This window comes from Podarcis bocagei (assembly GCF_964188305.1).
Source record: "Podarcis bocagei genome assembly, chromosome: 14".
NCBI classification, from domain to species: Eukaryota; Metazoa; Chordata; class Lepidosauria; order Squamata; family Lacertidae; genus Podarcis; species Podarcis bocagei.
The window spans coordinates 5,208,943-5,227,131 of record NC_138139.1 but is presented as its reverse complement, the minus strand read 5'-3'; the positions used below and the strand labels follow the sequence as shown (position 1 = coordinate 5,227,131).

Genomic DNA, 18,189 nt, shown 5'->3' with positions numbered 1-18,189 from the left:
TAAAATCAGTTTTTTTAAAAAGGATCCAAGCTGATTAGCTTAACATCAGTTCTAGGTAAATTGTTAAATATAAAATTTACGAAGCATAAGAACAAGTCTTTCATCAATATGGTTTCAGCAAAGGTAAGTCCTGTCTCATTAACATTTCAGAGTGAGAAGAAGCATGTGAATGGAAGCAATCCCCATATGGATCAATAACTTTTAATAACAGGAACCAAAGAGTAATAATAAATGTGCAACTCTCACAATGGAGGGATGCAAGGTGTAGAGTCACCAAAGGATATTTGGCAGGACCAATACTATTTTAAAATTCATAAATGACCTACAGTGTCATTGTGTAAAGGGCTCCAAAAGGAACTCTCCAATTTTGGGAAAACGGGAAATAAAATGCCAATTGTAACTCAAGGTAAATTAGTCAAAAGTGATGTATACTGGGGGGCGGGAATAAAAATCTGAATTTTACATGCATGCTGCATGCAGCAGTAAGCTAAACTGTGACTTAATGTAAATGAGCATAAGACTGAGGTTATTGCACTCCTCGCATGCTCCTGCTGCCATCATGATACCCAAGGCTATTCCATGGTTTGGCTTAGTGTTATATACAAATCCTGAATCATGGTTTGTCTCAGTCCAGACAAACCACAAGCGTAATGAAGATTTGTTCTCAGCTTACCGCTTGTGGTTTCTCTGGGTGAGACAATCCACAAGCCCAGATTCAGATGTAATGTTAAGATGAACCATGGCTTAGTCCTAGGTAGCGGGGCAGAAGGAGGAGAAGTATTGGGACCACAGTCTTTGCTTCAGGAACCTGCACAATTGCTTGTTTGCATTACACTGTCATGTGCAGCAGCTGCAAAAAGGGCAAATTCCATGCTAGGAATCACTACAAAAGAAATTGAATATACAGTAATTTTTGCTCTATAAGACTCACTTTTTCCCTCCTAAAAAGTAAGGGGAAATGTGTGTGCGTCTTACGGAGTGAATGCAGGCTGTGCAGCTATCCCAGAAGCCAGAACAGCAAGAGGGATTGCTGCTTTCACTGCACAGCAATCCCTCTTGCTGTTCTGGCTTCTGAGATTCAGAATATTTTTTTTTCTTGTTTTCCTCCTCCAAAAACTAGGTGCGTCTTGTGGTCTGGTGCGGCTTATAGAGCGAAAAATACAGTAATACTGTCAATATTGTAAAGTCTTTATACAAATATTATGATGCACCCCTACTTGGAATATTGTATACAGTCCTGGTTGCAGTACAGTGGTACCTCTAGTTGCGGACATGATCTATTCTGGGGTGCCGTTTGCACCCCGAAAAGTCCACTAGAGAGGCGCTTCTGCGCAAGCATGGAGCGCAATAGAGTTCTTCTGCTCATGCACAAAGTGCGCAGAACACTTCTGCGTGTGCGGTGAAACCCGGAGGTATACACTTCCAGGTTTGCCGTGTTCACAAGCCGAAAAGACGCAACATGAACCTAACGCAACACGAGGTATGACTGTAAATAAAAAAAATACATTGTAGAGCTGGAAAAAGGCAAACAAAATGATTAGGGGGCTGGGACTATTTTCCCGTAAGGACAGGTTACAACATTTGGAACTTTGTTGTTTATAAAAATAAAAAGGGCAAGTAAGAGAAATCATAGAGGTATATCAAATTATACATTGTGTGAAGTTTTGCTTTTTCTCTCCCTCTCTCATAATACTATGTTGTCTTCACGTCCTGCTTGTGAGTTTCCTTTGGGAAGTAGATGATGGACAATATGAACCTTTGCTTTGATCTAGCAGAACTCTACTTCTCTTTTGTTCTTAGTACCTAGCCCTATGCTTATGGTCAGGCCAGACAGGAACTATGCCTGCCCCTGGCTTTAAAAATATTTTTTCTCTCTTTAATTCCTCACACCTTATATGGGAGACAGGAAGTTTCATGTTACCCACTCTGAACTATCAGAATAAGGCAGGCCTGCAAAACGTTTAACCTGCCAATCTGTCATAGTAGCCATTCAAGAGGGTATGTCAAGGGCTCAGTCAACTCCCTTTTTTGGTTACAGCCTGACAGCATAGTATTAAGCAGGTAGTTGAACACACTATTTAGCTAGTGAGCTACAGGTTTTTTAAAAAAAAGGAAACAAGACTCAAAACTTGGACATATAATGTATTCTAAATCAGACTCAGAAGAGTCACCTAGATGTTACAAGTTTCTATGAGACGTAGCCAATGTGATATCCTCCAGATATTGTTGGACTTCAACTCCCATCAGCCCCAACTAGCATTGCCTACAATATCTGGAGGGCACCATGCTTGCTACCTGCATCAATGCACAAGTGTTTCAAGTGTTGCAGCAAGAGGGAGCAGACAGAACAAATTAACTTGTGAAGCTGGACTTGAGCATATAAAACACCTATCAATATGGGCATCCTGTGAGATAGCACATAAAGGATACAGTGGTACCTCTGGTTACGTACTTAAATCGTTCCGGAGGTCCGTTCTTAACCTGAAACTATTCTTAACCTGAAGCACCACTTTAGCTAATGGGGCCTCCTGCTGCCACTGCACCGTAGGAGCACGATTTCTGTTCTCATCCTGAAGCAAAGTTCTTAACCCGAGGTACTATTTCTGGGTTAACAGAGTCTGTAACCTGAAGCGTATGTAACCTGTAGTTGAAAAGAGTAACTAGCAGCCACTCACTCATGATATGTATAACAAAAGTATCAACTAGTGGTAAAGTTCAAATCCATCACTATCTTCCCCATTTTGGCTATCAGAGTAAAAATGATTCCAGTCGTCCACTGTATCAGAGCTCCTGCACAGCGAGACAAGTTCCCGTGGCCAATTTTGACTGCTGTTCACCTAGGTCAGATTCTCCTTCCCTTTCCTTCACATCATGCCATAACCGTAGACGGAGAGCATATCTTATGTCATTTCAAATGACATAATTTCTGTACAGGACTGAGCAGTTTTAGGCACTTTATAAAGAATGCTAGTGGAAGTCAGTGCAAGGGTTCCCACTAGTGCAACAGCACGTTTCCACCTCCCCTCTCCTCCCCAAAATCTGCTCTAGGTCAGGAGCACTCACAGAACAGCTTGCAGGAGGATCATTCCAACCTTGCGTCTTAACAGAAGTGACAAATCCCTCCCTGTGTCCCCAAACAAGTGCCTATTCCAACCCTCCGCCCCGCCCAACAGGGGCCAAGATGACATTTGATGATGGCGACATTTCTAGGCGTGTCAAACGGGTTAAGAGATGCACTCCCAAGAGTGTCAAAAGGGTGGCGGGGTCGTCGGAAAGTGCGCTTTCCAAGGCAGCCGAAAGCGGGTTAGCCTAACGGACTAACGAACCTGTTTCTCTCCGGGGCAGGGAGGTGGGCGTCCGCGCAGGCGTCTTCGGGGGCGGAAGGGGCCACCCACAGACCTCCGGTTCTGAGAAAAGGGTCCCGTCCCACCGCCGCGGCGGTGGCGAGAGCATCCCCGCCTAAAAGGCGCTCTCCGCCCTCCAGCACAAATCCCCACAACAAAGCGGCGAAGGGGGGCGGCGGCAGAAGAGCGGAGAGGAAGAGGAGCCACCCGCGTCACGGGCCGGAGACTCGCGCAGGGCCCGCTCCTCTCACGCCCCCCGCGCCGGATCAAGGCCTCCGCGGCCCCGCCGAAGCCCCACCGCGACATAACGGGGACCGGGAAGGACGTCGCGCGAAGAAACCCCCACAATTCTACCCTAAAAAAAACGGTCTGAGGGACAAGGCGGGGCGCGAGAGAGGAAGGGAAATGGAAACGGAAACCGGCTCGCTCGCTCGCTCGCGGCGACGCCCGTGGCCCCCGAGGACCCAGCCGGCCGCCCCCCCCCCGAGGCGCCCGGGGGCCGGGCCTGCGCTCCGTGAGGCGAGGAAGCCGCCCCCCCGCCCGAGGCGCCTGCCCGAGGAAGCGCCCCTCCGAGGGAGGCCGAGGCCGCCTCACCGATGGTGGAGATGAAGGTGGTGTTGAAGGCGTCCTCGCTGAAGCGGAAGAGCAGGCAGGTCTTGCCGACGCCGGAGTCGCCGATGAGGAGCAGCTTGAAGAGATAGTCGTAGGTCTTCGCCATCTTCGCTCCGACTGGCGGCCGGGAGCCGGAGGGGAGGGGGAACTAGCAGGAGGGAGGGGAACAGGAAGGGGCGGGGCAGCGAGGCCAGCGGCGCGCGCGACGACGGAAGCCCCGCCTTCTCGCTCCCTCCCCCCTTCGCCGCCCGCGCAATGGCCTCTGGGAGTCGTGGTTTTTTCTGCGGGACTTTTCCAGTTTTTCTTGTAGGAAGCGATCGTCGCTGTCGGCCCCGTCGAAATCCCAGCCTCCAAGGCGGGAGGGAGGAGGCCTGGACCGGATGGACGGCGGCCAGTGCTGGGGATTGGTACTACTGAAGCCATACTATTATGTACATATTATTTAGTAATATAGTGCAAAGTCAGAAATGGCAACAAACTGCTAATTGCTGAATAGTTGTTGTCCAGTTATATTTTGGAGGGGGGAATAATAATTAATAAAGACATATTATTATCAATAAAAGTATATAATTCAAATAATTTTGATCTGCGTTGTCATTGCACTGTTGTGGTTAGATTTGTTTCCTGTGTGACATTTCGAGTGCAAATGTATTCATTTATTTAAAATGTTTTAAAAACAATAATAATTAAAAAGCAAGCACCAAAAGTGGCTCCCAGAGTGGTATAAAAAGAAAAGGAGTCCCTGTCTTCACACTTATGATTTAAAAGACATAGTAGAAGAAAAATTGATTGGAAGGGAAGAGAAAAAGCAAACCCAGTCACTTACATGAGTCTTAGTAGTGCCACTTAGAAAAGAAAACATTTGCCCAAGAGAAAGAGACAAGAGTTGTTGGTTTTGACTTTCTGCCAAGAGTTGTGCAGACGGAGACCCTTTCCTCACCTTCAGCCTGATATAATGGCCCATTTAAATATAGATTTAAAAATTATTACTACATATTACTATTATAATTTTTTGACCCCTCAGCTCAACACCCTGTGCAAGGGAACTGTCCACCCAGGGGTCAGCAACCTTTTTCAGCCGTGGGCCAGTCCACCGTCCCTCAGACCATGTGGTGGACCGGACTATATTTGAGGGGGGGGGTTTAACAAATTCCTATGCCCCACAAATAACCCAGAGATGCATTTTAAATAAAAGCACACATTCTACTTCTGTAAAAACACACTGATTCCTGGACCGTCCACGAGCTGGATTGAGAAGGCGACTGGGCCGCATCTGGCCCACGGGCCTTAGGTTGCCTACCCCTGGTCCACACCACCCTAAATCCGGTGCTGATGCTGTGGTATACAAATAAACTTAGTGTTGAATTCAACTAACTTTTACTTAGAGTAGTCCCACAGATAGTAATATAACTTAATCACTGACATTAATTTCAGTGGTTCAGCAGAGTAAAAGTTATTCAAATATAATTCATTATAATTCATTTGTTTTTAGATTTTCTAAGAGACAGTACACAATTAAAATACAAAAACCCAACTTTTAGAAAAGATCTGAAGGCAGTCCTGTATCCAGAGGTTTTTGATGTTTTATTTTGTTTTAAATGTGTTGGAAGCTGCCTAGAGTGGCTGCGGTGACCCAGCCAGAAGAGAAGGGCATAATAATAATAATAATAATAATAATAATAATAAAACAAATACTTATTTCAACACTTTTATAAACTGATTCACACCATGGTTTCTGTGGTTTTTGTGCAATGAAGTTACAAAAGATATAAAAAAGATATAATCAAATTAAATTAGCCATAAAACCAGAAAATGACTTTGAAACATGTCTCTCTACAAAGTCCATAAGTTTCTGGTAGTTTCTCATCCATGTCCCTTCCGTTGATAAAAGACCTAAACATTTGCCCCACACCTTCAGATTTCTCTCTGTTGTCTTTTCTGCTTTCTTCAGTGGCATTGTTGATTTTTCAAGGAATGCAATGTTCCAAGAATGTCAGCACCAAAGATCTGTGGGGACGATGTCTGTGCACTTCCCACAGAATCATAGCATTTTCAAAGTTTGGTTGGCTTTACAGCACCACAGCACCTACACATATGCTCCAACATTTCTCCAATTACTGAGCTCCTGTTGCTCGGTCCCAGCTCCTGCCAACCTAGCAGTTCAAAAGCACATCAAAGTGCAAGTAGATAAATAGGTACTGCTCCAGCGGGAAGGTAAATGGCGTTTCCATGCACTGCTCTGGTTTTGCCAAAGCGGCTTAGTCATGCTGGCCACATGACCTGGAAAAACTGCAGACAAACGTCGGCTCCCTCGGCCAGTAAAATGAGATGAGCATCGCAACCCCAGAGTTGTTCACGACTGGACTTAACTGTCAGGGGTCTTTTACCTTTACCTTTTATTCCATAACAACAACTTTATTATTTATACCACCCACATAACTGTGCTGCCCCAGGCACTCTGAGTGGCTTCCAACATACTGTATATAAAAACATAATAAAGCATTACAAAAAGCATTACAGGGCTTCCTTCAGATGTCTTATAGCTATTTATCCCCTTGGCTCGGGGGTTGCATAACTCCATACCCTCCAAAATTTCTCCAATGAAAATAGGGACGTCCTAAGGAAAAGCCCTGCTTCTTGGGAGAAAAGCAATGACAAACCTAGCCAGCATCTTAAAAAGCAGAGACATCACCTTGCCAACAAAGGTCTGTATAGTTAAAGCCATGGTTTTCCCAGTAGTGATGTATGGAAGTGAGAGCTGGACCATAAAGAAGAATTGATGCTTTTGAATTATGGTGCTGGAGGAGACTCTTGAGAGTCCCATGGACTGCAAGAAGATCAAACCTATCCATTCTTAGAGAAATCAGCCCTGAGTGCTCTCTGGAAGGACAGATCGTGAAGCTGGGGCTCCAAGACTTTGGCCACCTCATGAGAAGAGTCCCTGGAAAAGACCCTGATGTTGGGAAAGATGGAGGGCACAAGGAGAAGGGGACGATAGAGGATGAGATGGTTGAACAGTGTTCTTGAAGCTACCAGCATGAGTTTGGCCAAACTGCAGGAGACAGTGGAAGACAGGAGTGCTTGGTGTGCTCTAGTCCATGGAGTCACGAAGAGTTGGACACGACTAAATGACTAAACAACAACAACAAGGAAAAGTGGGACATTTGGGATCAAATCAGAAATGGGGACGGCTTCTGTAAATCTGGAGCTGCCCCTGGAAAATAGGGGCACTTGGAGGGTCTGTTGGAGCAGAGCACCTACAGGCTCCAGAGACAAAGAAACAAGCAAGCCCATTTATGGAAGGAGGGATTTAGGCCAGGGATGGAAAACCTGTGGCCCATCATCACTGACCACTAGTCATACTGGCTGGGGCTAATAATAATAATAATAATAATTTATTATTTATACCCCGCCCATCTGGCTGGGTTTCCCCAGCCACTCTGGGCGGCTTCCAAAAGAATATTAAAATACTATGATACATCAAACATTAAAAGCTTCCCTAAACAGGGCTGCCTTCAGATGTCTTCTAAAAGTCTGGTAGTTGTTGTTCTCTTTGACATCTGGTGGGAGGGCGTTCCACAGGGAGGGCGCCACTACCGAAAAGGCCCTCTGCCTGGTTCCCTGTAACTTGGCTTCTCGCAGTGAGGGAACCGCCAGAAGGCCCTCGGTGCTGGACCTCAGTTTGGCAACATATGGAGGTGCCACAGATGTTCTTCTTCTCAATAGAGAGAAATAGGAGTGTTTCAGTTTGAAAGCAATAAGGAAGACCTGGGCTTGCATCCCCACTCAGCTCACTGGGTGACTGGGTCAGCCACAGTCTCTTAGCCTAATGTACTTCACAGGGCTGGTGAAGGGAAAAGCCATGTACATTACTGTATTTTTCGCTCTATAACACGCACCCGACCATAACACGCACATAGTTTTTAGAGGAGGAAAATCCGTAGGCATGCCACCCGTAGGCATTTCCTCCATAACACGCACAGACATTTCCCCTTACTTTCTAGGAGGAAAAAAGTGAGTGTTATGGTGCAAAAAATACGGTACCTTAAGCTCCATGGAGGAGAGGTCAGGTATACATGCGATAATAAACAAATAAAAGTGAAAAATACAAAGGAGAAGGAAACAGAAAGCATTTCAAATTAAGAAGATAGTGTTTTGCATAGCATCTTAGACCCTGGATCTTTGCCTTATTCCAAGTTGTAAACATATAATTGAACTAACCTTTGTTCCTATTACCTTTTGCGTATGAAAATGGAATCGTGGCAAATGAACTTTGTGTCAGCCAGCACATTTGCTGTGTAATGTAAGATCTTGTGCCCTTTTGCCTCTCGTTCACTATATGTTATCTGTGTCATTGTTCAATTTCTATAATTTTAAAAGACTCTCTTTTTTTTAAGTTAAGAGATAGTGGCTCAGCCTGTTCATTTATAAACGAAGAGGAAGTGGTCAAGGCAATTCTGCTTCTTCATTTCAGTGCCCAAATGGGGGGTTGGGAGTAATTAAATAGAACTTTTGAGTGGTTATTGTAAGACTTAATCAGATTACTGGTCTGACAATGGAGCACTAAAACTAAATAGGTTAATTGTTTTAGACAAACATAAATAATCAGATTGTGGAAACCACCCCCACCACTATGAATAATGATTTAAAAATAACTTAAAGCCTCCCTCTCCCAGAATATTGGACTTCCTTGATTAGGAGGAAAGAGAACTATTTGATGTAATTTGATTAATTAATTTTATAATGAATGATTTTAGAGTGTTGTTTATGCTGTACTTTTGTACTGTTTTATTGTTGTTAGCCGCCCTGAGCCCGGCTTTGGCTGGGGAGGGCGGGATATAAATAAAATTTATTATTATATTATTATTATTACTATATTACAATCCTATGCATGCATTTAATGGGGTTTATTCCCAGGTAAGTGTGTATGTGATTAGATGTTCAATCATGTCAAAGCACTGCCTCCCCCCCCCCAAAAAACGCTAGGCTTTGATAAATGTTCACACCATCAGACTGGAATAACCCAAGAACAAAATGAACGTATCTCAGTTTCCTCTATATTTCTGCTTTGCAAACCCTACCCAATTAGGAGCCGGAAACAGACTCTTAAGGCAGCTGTATATTTGATTAGCTCTAAAGAAGGATTCAAGACAGTACTATATTTTTCTGCTTTGTTTAGAGATGGTTAGCTGGTTGCCTCCTCTCTTTCCTGGGATGATGGAACCTCAGATGAAATTTTGTTCTAGTCCTATCAAAATGTGTTATAAGAAATAGAGACCCCTTAAATCTCTCTACTGGAATATTATTTAAATGTCCCTATATGTAATATGCGGGTGACATTCACCGTAACGGGGTGAGCTCCCGTTGCTCGGTCCCTGCTCCTGCCAACCTAGCAGTTCGAAAGCACCTCAAAGAGCAAGTAGATAAATAGGTACCACTCCGGCGGGAAGGAAAACAATGTTTCCGTGCGCTGCTCTGGCTCGCCAGAAGCGGCTTAGTCATGCTGGCCACATGACCCGGAAGCCGTACGCCGGCTCCCTCGGCCAATAAATCGAGATGAGCGCCGCAACCCCAGAGTCAGCCACGAATGGACCTAGTGGTCAGGGGTCCCTTTACCTTTACCTCATATGTAATATGCACAGATGTGCTCCATAGTAAAGGCAATGTCTTTGCACGGGGCCACCTTTATTATGCCCCTGGACACTCCCAGAGCCCTTGAGATTTGCTTTTCAAATGACTAAAAAGAGATCTGGAGGGTGGATGGCGGCTAACGGTTTGAGGTTGAATCCTGACAACGCAGAAGGACTGTTTTTTTTTGGGGGGGGGTCGGGCTGGACTCGCTGGTTCTGGACGGGCAGCCGCGCCTTGGAAAAACCAAAACGCCCTTCTCCAAACCACAGAGCATGGGCTCCTAGATGGTCTCGAGGAAGTGGGCGTGCCCGCAGAGCCCCAGGGGCGGGGCTTCTCGCCTGCGTCACGCGCCTGTGTTTGTATCTGCGCGTGTTTGGGGGCGCGGGGAGGGAAAGGCTGGCGCGGAGGGGCTTCCGGCTGGCAGGGAGGAGAAGCAGCGGCGAGGCGCCACCATGCCCGTGAGTGGGGGCCACTCGGAAGGCGGGCGGCGCGGCAAGGGTTAATGGGGGGAAGGGGGCAGAAAGAGGAGAGGACCCCCCTCGGCTCTGCCTGTCGGGGGGCGGCTTGTCCCATTGCCTAAGAAGAGAGAAGGGGTGGGTGGGATGTTCCACTCTGTTTATGGGCGGGGGTGGAGCAGGACGTTTACGGTGGCGGGGGGTGTGTGTTAAAAAAAAAAGCACTTATTCTACTTTCTGCGCACCCTCGTAGCAGTTATAGCCACACACACGAACACTTCGCCACGATCAACGCCTCCGCCCCCATGACAGGTCGTATGCATTGATCCCAAACCCAGCACCGGGATCATCAGACCCATGCCCTTTCCTCGAAGAGGAATTCCCGGTGCCCACGGACTCCTGGCCACAGGCCAGCTGCGAAACCAGGCAGCTCTTTCTGCCTCCCCACCACCACACTCTTCCCCTTAATGCGATGTGCCATATGGATCCCTAGCCAGGGTCCAGCTGTTACGCTTTACCTGGGGATGGAAGCACCAGAGCTCCCTGGAGTCTCAAAATTAAGTGTCAGAATAGGGGTGCATATAGGTGGAATATAGCTACATAACTGAGCAGATTGCCTGGTAGTGTGGGGTGGCCCCCTTTCACTTTGGCATCTAGCTCAAGTATTTTACAGTTTTCTAGTCTGCTTTTCAGTTTAATTTTCCCATCCTGCATTTTGAGGCACTTGGTGCAGACAGATGGTAATCTTCAAAGTTCTTTTCCTTAGAGTCAGCTTACTCCTTTCATCATCACCACTCACAGGCACCTACTGGTGTTACAGTGGCTAATTTTAGAATCCACAACAGGCTGTCCAAGGAGAGACATCTCTCTCTCAACCCCCCCCCCTTTCAGTTATTCAGTGCACTCTTTCCAGGATCTGGTCTCCTTCTGTTTACAACCAAGTCAATATAGTATTGAGCAAATTCAGCACACAAAGGCTATTGCCATATGGCGAATATTCTAACCCAGTGGCTCCCAATTAGCTAATTACTGAGGACCCCCTATTTTTCAAAAGCCAATGATAGTTACCTTTACAAAGCAATTTTCTGAAAAAAATATGGGGTAGCATCTAATAAGCAAAGGATTTTAGGTATACTAAAAACCAGAGCTGAGTGATACCTAGTTTTTAACATCGTGGTATATCAGCAACTAAACATCACAATATTCCAATATATCACAATGTCTGAAATGGGAGATTAGCGTGGGGGAGAAGGGAAGGGGCAGCCGTGGTGATAGGATGGGTGGAGGGAGGAGAGGAAATGGAGTCACATCAAGTTGCCTTCAGCGAAGATACACATCCACTGTGGCTACTCCTGCTTTCCTGCTGACTAGCTCCGCCTCAATGCCAGGGGAAGGTAGTGCCATGGTGCCTTGAAGTGAGGGTAATAAGTTGCCCTGTTCTCAAATCAACAGCACTTATCAGCAGCATTATCAGCTGAGAGCTTCATGTGATATTGAGAGTAACTTGATATATTACAGTGGTGCCTCGCAAGAGAAAAGAATCCGTTCTGTGATTCTCTTCGTCTAGCGGTTTTATCGTCTTGCGAAGCAAGCCCATTGACAGATTAGCGGATTAGCGCTATTAGTGCTATTAGCGGCTTATCGGATCAGCTGATAAGCGGCTTAGCAGCTTAGAAAAAGGGGGGGAGGGGAAAAAACCCGCAGGAACTCGCAAGACATTTTCGTCTTGCGAAGCAAGCCCATAGGAGATTCGTTTTGCGAAGCACCTCCAAAATGGAAAACTCTTTCGTCTAGCGAGTTTTCCGTCTTGCGAGGCATTCGTCTTGCGGGGCACCACTGTACTATGTATTGTCAGGTCAAAATTCTTACCGCACTATGATTTCAAAACTGATTTTGGCCAATATATTGAAAAATTGCACAGCGCTAAAACAGACCATAAAATTTGTGTTATTGCCATGCAAAAATAACACAAATTTAGTTGGAGCGGCAAGGAATGGGGCCGCAGACCCCCTGGGTGCGTTCTTCGTGGACCCCTAATTGGGAACCACTGCTCTAACCCATAAGAGGAGTGTTCTTGTGATGTTAGTTTTTGGTGGAAAAGGTGGGAAGAGGTAAGCAGAGGAGGCAGTGGGCACAGGCTGGATGCCATTGTGGATTGTAGAGTGAGGAGTAGAAAGATCAGGCTTGGGGATCTTTGGGTTGTAATGGGGGATTGTGCCCTGTGTTGTTACCATTTTGATTTTTGTGGCTTGGGGACCTAAATGGTTTGGGGGAACCCTGAGAGAAATACCCAACATAGGCGGGCAAGGATTAGGGAGACCAGGGTTCAAATTCCCACTCACTGGGGCTGAAGCTCACTGGGTGACCTTGGAACAGTCACTGCCTCTCAGCCTAACCTACCTCACAAAGTTGTTGTGGGGATTAAATGTACGCCACCTTGATTGAGCCCCTTGGAGGAAAGGTGGGATATAAATGAAATAATCCTTGCAGGGAAAAGCAAGATATATAAACAACAACAACTATAATTAATAATATTCAGTAGAAAACACCTCTTTCAGCAAAGTTAGCAAACTCTGCTTTGTTGTACTCATGGCAATAACTCCCTAATATCTCACACAGCTGACCAGAGACTTAATTCACCCATCCCTAGAGGAGGAAAAGAGAAAGCACAAAAAGAAACGTCTGGTCCAGAGTCCAAATTCCTACTTCATGGATGTCAAGTGTCCAGGTAACTATTCTTTAAAGTGTTCTTCCTGTAAAGGACCACAGAAAACTTGTAGTAAGACAGCCTTTGGCAATCTAGTGTTCCAAAACATCTGGAGGACACCAGATTGGCAAAGACTGCAATAAGAGATAATGGCCTGCCACTTGAATTTGCATATTAACCTCTTCTCTTCTGGAGTAAAAGTATTGCGAAGGCATATGCAGTGGATCTATGTAATTTTCTTCATTACTTTTATCATTTATCGGTTCCCAGGAATAAAAAAGAAGCAAATTCCTTGAGAATGAATTGTAATTATTCCACTTTTTGCCTTACCTGCTTCAACATCCCAATGAGCAACAAATAACATTTGATTTATTGAAGAATTAATTTAGTCCTGTATCCTTAACAAAAAATGTTCAATGGTCTTGATAAATCCCTGATTTGCAAGATTGGTTATTCACTAACCATTTAGACAACACTAGACAATTTAATAGTCTCATAAGCAAATATTTTTAATAAATCTCATTGACCATAAAACTTTAAATATAAAGGATGTGAGGGGAATTACGGTACTTTAAGGAAAAACCAGGTACTTATTTCCTTCTGCAGTTTTGAACAATGGCATCTGCCAGTCCTGCTGGCAGAGTAACATTCACTGGCGTGGCTCATTTTTCACTTTCATTACTGAAACACTGCAGCAACTTATCAGAAGAGTTTATTCAAAAGGTCAGGTTGATGAAATAGTTTCCTCCTCCTAAAGGTTGAAAGTGTAATTAATGGGAGATATTGTGTGTGTGTATCAAACCTTTTACAAGTGCTATCCAAGTACACCAGTGTTGTTTACAGACTGCAATCCTCTGCATACCTATCTATTCCCACTGAACTTGGTGAGACTTACTCCTAAGCGTACATGAGGTTTATTACATTTTTCAGCCTGCTGCCTACATATCTAGTTTGTGCTTCTGGAATTGGCTTTTTAAGGCTAAATGTTGTCTAAGGATGAAAATGTTGCATCTGACATTCTCTCACTTGCTGCAGCAAGAGGACAAATCTTTACCTTCTATTTATCAGCTCTTCAGGTATTTGAAGAGCGTGATCATGTCTCTGTCTTCTCCAGGCTCAACAATACCCAGTACTTCAACCTCCCTCATAGCAGTCATTTCCTATACCTTGACCATCCCCACTGTCCTCCTCTGAACTCATTCCAATTTTTCTTAAATTGTGGTTCCCAAACCTAAACACAGTACTTCAGTTGAGGTCTGACTAGGGCAGAATAAAGTTGGAACTGTCACTTTTTGTGACTATAGTTTTATTAATATAGCTTAAAATAGCAGCAGTCTTTTTTCAAGCAGTTTCACACTGCTGACTCATGTTCAGCTTGTCGGTTACTACAATCCTGCCATCTATTTCTACAATCAATTTAATTGTAGGGCCAAACATTGTTTGTAAAATCATACATACACCCTTTGGTTTTCTTAAGGTATGAAGCTTGTTGCATTTCTTTGAAAAGTTCTGTTTTTGTTTTTGCAATTGTAAACATCTGTGATCTGTGTGACACCAGTACACATGTACAAAAACCCATTTTTTCTCATGGGCAAATGGGTTTGAGAAACACATTAAGAGTCTCTTCCTTTCTCTTCATAAATGAGCACTGTAACTGAAATACACTGATTGTCTGACCATCGGCACACACTCTGAGAACAAGTCAGAGCATGTCTATTTTTATGAAATTAAATAAAGTTGTACAGGGGAAGAGACCCAGATTCAAGGTACCAAGCAGTTATGGACAGCACTTGGTGGCCTTAAGAAACCAACTCACTTGTACCAATAGTAACACAGAGGCAAGAAAGACCTGAGAGGGCAATGCACATTATTTGACATCCCAGTCTAGCAGTAGGTAATATGTTGGACACTCAGTGTAGTATCAGTGTGTAAGTCCATTGGAATGAAAAAATATGCTTTTTAAAATTCAGGATGCTACAAGATCACCACAGTATTCAGCCATGCTCAGATAGTGGTGCCCTGCGTAGGATGCTCGACTGTCTTGTGCCAACCAACAGGAGGCAAAGCCAGACTCACAGAAGGTAGGGGAAAACCACCTTGCTCCTTTAATCAGGCTTCTTCTGCGCAGATACACCATTTACGCCATGACCTTAGTATTCATTAACACAGGCAGCTTATTCAGGCAGTCTATGTGTTGAAATAAATTGTTGATTTTATCTCCTAATGTATTTGTAGATTTCAGAATTTCCCAGCCTGCTGGCTGGGACTTATGAGGAACATATGGTGGGGACCAGATTTGGGAAGGCTGTTCTAGAGCCATAGGGATTACCCATAGTTCATTGATTCAACACATGCATAAAGTATTAGCTTCAGTCCCTGTCATCTTCAATTAATGGCTTTTGGATAGCAGAGCCAAGAAAAACCTGTGCCTGAAACGAACAGAAGAGTAAATATTGGGCTAGATAGATCAATGGTCTGACTCGGTATGTGGCAGATTGGTTTGCTCAGTTCTGCACAAAACAGCTTTAATGTTAATGATTGGGCATGCATCTGGAAATATACTCAAACATCTTCAACCATTGAAAGGGGTAGGGTTGTTGTTTTTTGGCAGAATTTAGAACACAGCATTAAAATTCTTCTCAGAAACAAAAAGTGGGGCATCAGCACTTGAGGAAAAGCATATAATAAGCATATATAAGGCAGGGCCTTGGATGTAGGGAGTGGCTGGCTAGAAGACTCAAGTTTTCTGGAATGCCAACCAGTCCACACACATTTAGCAGAAATTGCCGCTGATCAGTGCCTAGTCTGGATGGAAGGTCAGGGGAATACGCCATTTCTTAAAATTCTGTTCATTCTAGTGTGGCTAAAGTTGAATCACAAATGCAAGGGCTCTTAAAAACCTAGATGAGCAAATGGGTTCAATGTTAAACAAGATTCTCAGCTGGCAGAATTGCAGCTTGGCAAAATTCCCAGAACTATTAAGTCCAGAGGTGCCATTGAAGTTAAAATTCTTAACCGAAAGATTTCCTAGTTGTTGAGCTACTCTGCATTTCAATAGGTAAAAATATTCTAAAGGTAAATTAACTCAGTGCAGTTCAATTATGGGAGATAACACACTAGGATGGCAAGGCAGGGCAGGGGACAGTGAGAGTTGAATTTCTTTAAAGAGAACTGAGAAGATGATATAAAGATCAGTCATTCTGGCAGGGGGTGGGGGGAATCCCTACAGGGAGACAGAAAGAATATAAGCACTAATGCAAGTTTCCCAATGAGAACAATTTGACAAGGGAAACTCTGCACACTTGGATATTTACAAACACGAACATCCGCTGGGGTTATTTTACAAGTAGGAGCTTTGATTTTCATGTCACTGTCTGCAGTCTTTATAAGCTCTTTGGATCTCATGTATGGTACTATTTATTTACAGGTTGCTCATTTAGAAGAAAGCAACACTGAAGAATTCCTGTGCTGCTGTAAATGATATCACTGGAAGCCTTATGTTTGACAGTGCTGCTTAATCTAGCAAGTTAATTATGTCTAGCTGTGGGGTGGGGTTTTGTGCAGATTTTGTGTATATGCTTTAGGGGTAACCAAACTCTATTTTTATAGCTTTTATTATACAATGAACCTTGAATGAATAAGGCTGTTAATTATGTCATTTGAATGCATTTAGTGCATTTTTCTTCGCAGTAACAACCGGCTGATCACTATGGTGAAGAAATTCAAATGCCAGTCTTTAAAAAACTTCATAAGAAGGGAACAGTTTTTATATTTTAGCCCTGCTGGTTTTGCAGCTATAGGGCCTAGTCTTCTTGGAACTTCTGATTTGCAAATCTCCACTGAAATGATGCAAGAAGAAACATAGCTTACTGGTACTTGGGAAGGACTGTAGCTCCATGGCTGAACATCTGCTTTGCGTGCAGTACCCAGCACCCATAGGTGGGGCCGGGAGAGACGACTCCTTGAAATCCTGGAGAGCTGTTGCCAGTCAGTATAGACAATTTATGTTAAGATAAGTAATTCTACTTACTTCCAGCTGTGGGTCCTCCATCTCGATCCCGATTCTCCTCAAACGATTCGGGATGTCCCTCCCTGTTTCATGGATGCAAAAGATCAAGATTATATATTAAACGCCATTGCTGTGCTCTGGTCTCAGAAAAACCCACAAGGATCCCTCCTTTTTCCTCCATTCTTCTTATTTCCTATAGAAAAAGAGCACCAGTTCAAAATCAGACCAATGCAGGGAAGATAGGCCTATGAATGCTTCCACTCTTGCTGTGAAGCCAGCAGAGAGAGGTGTCACAATGTGGCATGGAGATTAGGCCAAGGAGGCCACAGGAAAAGGATTATTACTGAGCCAAGTGGAACAATGGTCTGACTCAGTATAAGGCAGCTTCCTAGGTTCCTATTGGTTTATTGTTTTGGTAGTCTTGCCCAGGAAAAGTTCACAAAAGATGCTGATCCTATTTCCTGGCTGGTCAACTAACTGCACAGCACTTGACAAATGTTTTCAGAACCGGCTTGCGTTGCTGTGTGCCTCCCTGTTGATACAATGCAGTGCCCTTGTTAACTTTTCTGATTTTTTTTTTTAATGGGGAGGCACTGTCGTTCAGTGTTAGATCACATACTTTGCATGCAGACAGCAGATGAAGGAAAAGAAGATGGAGAGCTTCTCTGCCTGTCAGAGGAAGCAGCAGTGAGCTAGTTGGGTAAATGGACTGACCTAGTAGGCAGCAACTTCTCATGTTCTTGTACTCAAATTGATTATCCATTTGGGAGAGCATGGGACTTTAATCTCAGTCGTGGGTTTGAGCCCCAAGTTGGGCAAAAGATTCCTGCATTGCAGGGGGTTGGACTAGATGACCCTTGGGGTCCCTTCCAACACTACAATTCTATGATTTCTATAGACTGTTTTCTGCCTCTTGAACTGCTGTTTATAGCCTGTACTGCATAGTCAGCAGAATGACATGCACTTCACTAGTTCTGGTCAGTAGAGCAAATAATGACCCACAGTACTAAAACCAGAAATGCAAGTTGCTGCAAGGAGTACTAAATTGTGGATTGGTGTTATGGCGGTTGCATTTCTGAGTGGTTTGAGTATTTTATCAGGCATTAAGAGAATTCACTGCAGATTAACTTTAATCATAATTACTACAGCCTGTGTCTTATTCCTTACTTGGTAATATTCAAAACATAAGTCTCAAAACCAACATTAGAGGTTCACAGGCCTCCTTCCAAGTTGGAAGCGTCTTAGTTGATCAGTAGTTGTCTCTTTCCTCAACTAAAGCTGTGTTTTGTGCTTTCTTAATTTGTCTGCATTAGAATCAATAAACTGCTTGATATGAAATCTGAAAGTGTGAGCTGCCTTACTGCACTTCTTAAAAAGTTAACCTGTCTTGCTTTATCCAAGGAATTGTTAATTTAGGTAAATGTATAAATT

At 44.1% G+C, this 18,189-nt stretch overlaps 2 protein-coding genes and 1 long non-coding RNA gene across 4 annotated transcripts in view; 2 read left to right on the top strand and 1 right to left on the bottom strand.

Moving 5' to 3' along the window:
* RAB8B (RAB8B, member RAS oncogene family) overlaps positions 1–4,126 on the bottom strand; it is a 38,281-nt gene extending 34,155 nt beyond the window's left edge. The window contains exon 1 of one of the 2 annotated variants that reach the window (XM_081170710.1): positions 3,939–4,126. In XM_081170710.1, the coding sequence (XP_081026836.1) occupies positions 3,939–4,062 (124 nt within the window). In that variant the 5' untranslated portion in view covers positions 4,063–4,126. Of the gene's footprint in view, positions 1–3,326; positions 3,469–3,938 lie in introns of those variants that run through there. The other variant, XM_081170709.1, reaches the window with a different exon arrangement.
* Positions 1–18,189, top strand: part of LOC308573601 — a 169,985-nt gene that overhangs the window by 133,306 nt on the left and 18,490 nt on the right. The window lies entirely within an intron of this gene.
* On the top strand, positions 9,857–18,096 carry RPS27L (ribosomal protein S27 like). The gene is made up of 4 exons (XM_081170718.1): positions 9,857–10,045; positions 12,662–12,770; positions 14,720–14,830; positions 16,177–18,096. Exons 1-4 carry the CDS (start codon positions 9,872–9,874, stop codon positions 16,203–16,205), a joined length of 423 nt encoding a protein of 140 aa, XP_081026844.1. The 5' UTR covers positions 9,857–9,871; the 3' UTR covers positions 16,206–18,096.